At 59.0% G+C, this 2,632-nt stretch overlaps 1 protein-coding gene across 3 annotated transcripts in view; it reads right to left on the bottom strand.

Annotated features, from left to right (window-relative positions):
- Positions 1-449: 449 nt before the first annotated feature.
- The window catches only part of IFT27 (intraflagellar transport 27), a 17,344-nt gene continuing 15,161 nt past the window's right edge, over positions 450-2,632 (bottom strand). For 2 of the 3 annotated variants that reach the window (XM_049626269.1, XM_049626268.1), the window contains one exon: positions 450-692. In XM_049626269.1, coding sequence (XP_049482226.1) covers positions 594-692 — 99 coding nt within the window. In that variant the 3' untranslated portion in view covers positions 450-593. Of the gene's footprint in view, positions 772-2,632 lie in introns of all 3 variants that reach the window. The other variant, XM_049626270.1, reaches the window with a different exon arrangement.

Consider the following 2,632-nt stretch of genomic DNA (forward strand, 5'->3'; position numbering starts at 1 on the left):
AAAAAGAGTCAAGCTTAGTACAGAGAATTATGACGGCTGCCAGGCTCCGAGAGGCAGGTCAGTGAAGGAAAACGGCCTGGTTCTCGGCTCCCTGGGCACCCAGGGTTCCCGGCAGCCGGGAAGGGCTGGGGGCCCCGAGGGGGCCGGCAGAGGACACCGTGTGGTCAGCGACAGTAGCCACTGCAAGGGACCTCTGGCGCCTGCACAGAACAGGCAGCAAAGTGAATGTGTGAGAATGAGACGGCCACCGGCCCCTTGGCCGTGTGGCCAGTTCTGAGCTGTCATCCCACTGCGGGCTGCGCTCGGTGCAGACCCTCCAGGGCGGGCGGGACCGCTGACTCGGGCAAGTGCCAGCTGCCTCCAGCGAGGGGCCACCAAGGTTCTGAGCGCCGCTCCCCAGGCTGGTCTGGAACCGGGGCTGCCCTGGCCAAGAACGGAAGGAGATGATGCCTCTTTACCTTCTTTTATTTAAAGCCGTCATGAAGCTGTGGGAGGGCCGGGACAGTTTCAGCGTCCCTTGGCCCCGAGGAGCCGCGGCCGCTGGTGGCTCCCCAGCAGCACAGCGCCTGGTGAGGCGCAGCCCACCCCGGCCCTCACAGCAGCGCGTGGAACACCTCCACCTTCTCCCGGTACAGGTGGTGGAACTGCTTGGCCAGGCAGCGGAAGGGGGCTTCACAGTTCTCCAGCTCCTTCTGTAGAGACAAGAAGCCGGTGGTGTTACCAGATCGCTGCCGTTCACCTCACTGGCAGGGCTGGCGACAACCGCACCCTCTGTGTAGGAAGGAAACGGAGACGCTGACAGGTTATGGGAACTTGCAAAAGCCACACGCCTGTCAGTGGTGAAGCTCGGTCTGTACCGGACGTTTCTACAAAGCGTGTACTTTCGGCCACGCTCACCACGTGTGTGACGGGAGATGAGACTGAGACGCATCCTCCCTTAGGTTTGACTGGGGCCCCGAAGGCCAAAGCAAAATCACAGACGGGCAAGGATGCCCACAGTCACCTTGAGTCAGGCAAGGCCGTGGCACTGACCCCTGGGGTGCCTCTCCCTCACCCCAAGCCCAGTGGGAGGTTCCGAGATGAAGACCGAGGCCCGGGGGCTCAGGCCAGTGCTGGGGCCAGGCCTGGGAAGCATCGAGGTCCAACTGGGGCTGGCTGCTTTGATGGCCCAGCCAGGAGAGGGTCGCAGCAGCCCTGCCCTGGACCAGTGGTGGCCTGAGCGGGGAGCCGGCCTGGTGTGGCCTTGAAGGGACTCTGCACGGACGTGCTCCAGGAGGGTGATGGCCCCAACAAGAACAGAGGGAGCCAGGCTGTGGCAGGGTGAGGGGGCATCACCTGTGATCTGCAGGTGGTGGTGGGGGGGGGGTTCTGCCAGTGGGCCCGGGAGGGGGCATCACGGCGGTGCTCCCAAGGCACCAGCCTGAGACACCCGGCAAGTCCAGAGGGACGGTAGCAGGTCCCAGCAGGGCCACCTGAGCCGCCTCTCCCGCAGGCTGCGGGCTTGCGAGGAAGCACAAGTGTAGGACCTCGGACCAGCGGCCCGGCCCCCCACGGCAGGTGTGGCAGGAGGCATGGACGCTAAGTCATTAGGAACCTACAGAACCCGGCACAGCGCTGTGCATTTTCATCACTGAAGTATTTTGTGACTAACGGTGCCCAAAGGACTTTTTGTTCTCGGAGAGATGAGGAAAGTTCCGGAGGTGGCCCTAGACTTTTCTCTACGGGGTGGGAAGAGCCGGCCCTCCAGGGTGAACGCGGACAAGCTCTTAGGGAAAGAAAATGGTAGCCTCTCAACGTAGCTACCGCCCTCGCACTCTCTGTGTGCACGTGTGTATCTGTGACTTACCGACTGTTTTGCAAAATAAGTTGCCAGAAGAAAGAGCCCGCTCCTTTCGGGGCAGAAGCTCAAGCTGTGAACGCATGAGAACCTGTTTTCAAACAATCCTAGGCAGCTGCCACAAGTGTAGCCTTGACAAGAGGCAACGATACCTCCCCAACGAAAGGGAAGGATTTCCAAACTGAAGAATGTTCTGAAGTCATCGAGCCCACTGCCCTCGTCTTGTAGGGGAGCGGTCTGCGGCCCAGGGCGGGTGCGGTGGCTCAGCTGGTGTGTGCAGAGCCGGGCCGGGGATTCGAGGTCCCCAACGGGAGAAGAGCGGCCTTTCCGCTCCGCCAGCTGGGGCGACAGAAATGCACAACGGAAACCAGTTCTCACGGAGCGTGTTACCCAGACTTTCTAGCAAGGGACATCCCAAGGTGAAGGAGACAAGTTGGCCAAGAGCCGACACAGAGGGGGCGGTGCTGAGGAATGAGGGGGGCCGTCTGTAGGCGAGACGAGAACCCCCACTGTCAAGGACCAGCAGCCCTCCAGTCGGACAGGAGAGAAAGAACTCAGTCACATCGGCAACGCCAATGTTAAATAGTAAAATGTTACACCGGCTGAAAGCATCGTTAAGTAAGGAGCGGAAAGAGAACGAGGCCTACACAGGACACACACAGGGATTTCCAAATGAATCTGAAAGCTCCCAGAAGCAACATGTGGGGAAAACACAATATTAAATAATAATATAATATATATATAAAATATAAACATTAGTTATATAAATATATATTTATATTAATATATTAATAT

This window comes from Panthera uncia, chromosome B4, assembly GCF_023721935.1.
Source record: "Panthera uncia isolate 11264 chromosome B4, Puncia_PCG_1.0, whole genome shotgun sequence".
NCBI lineage: Eukaryota > Metazoa > Chordata > Mammalia > Carnivora > Felidae > Panthera > Panthera uncia.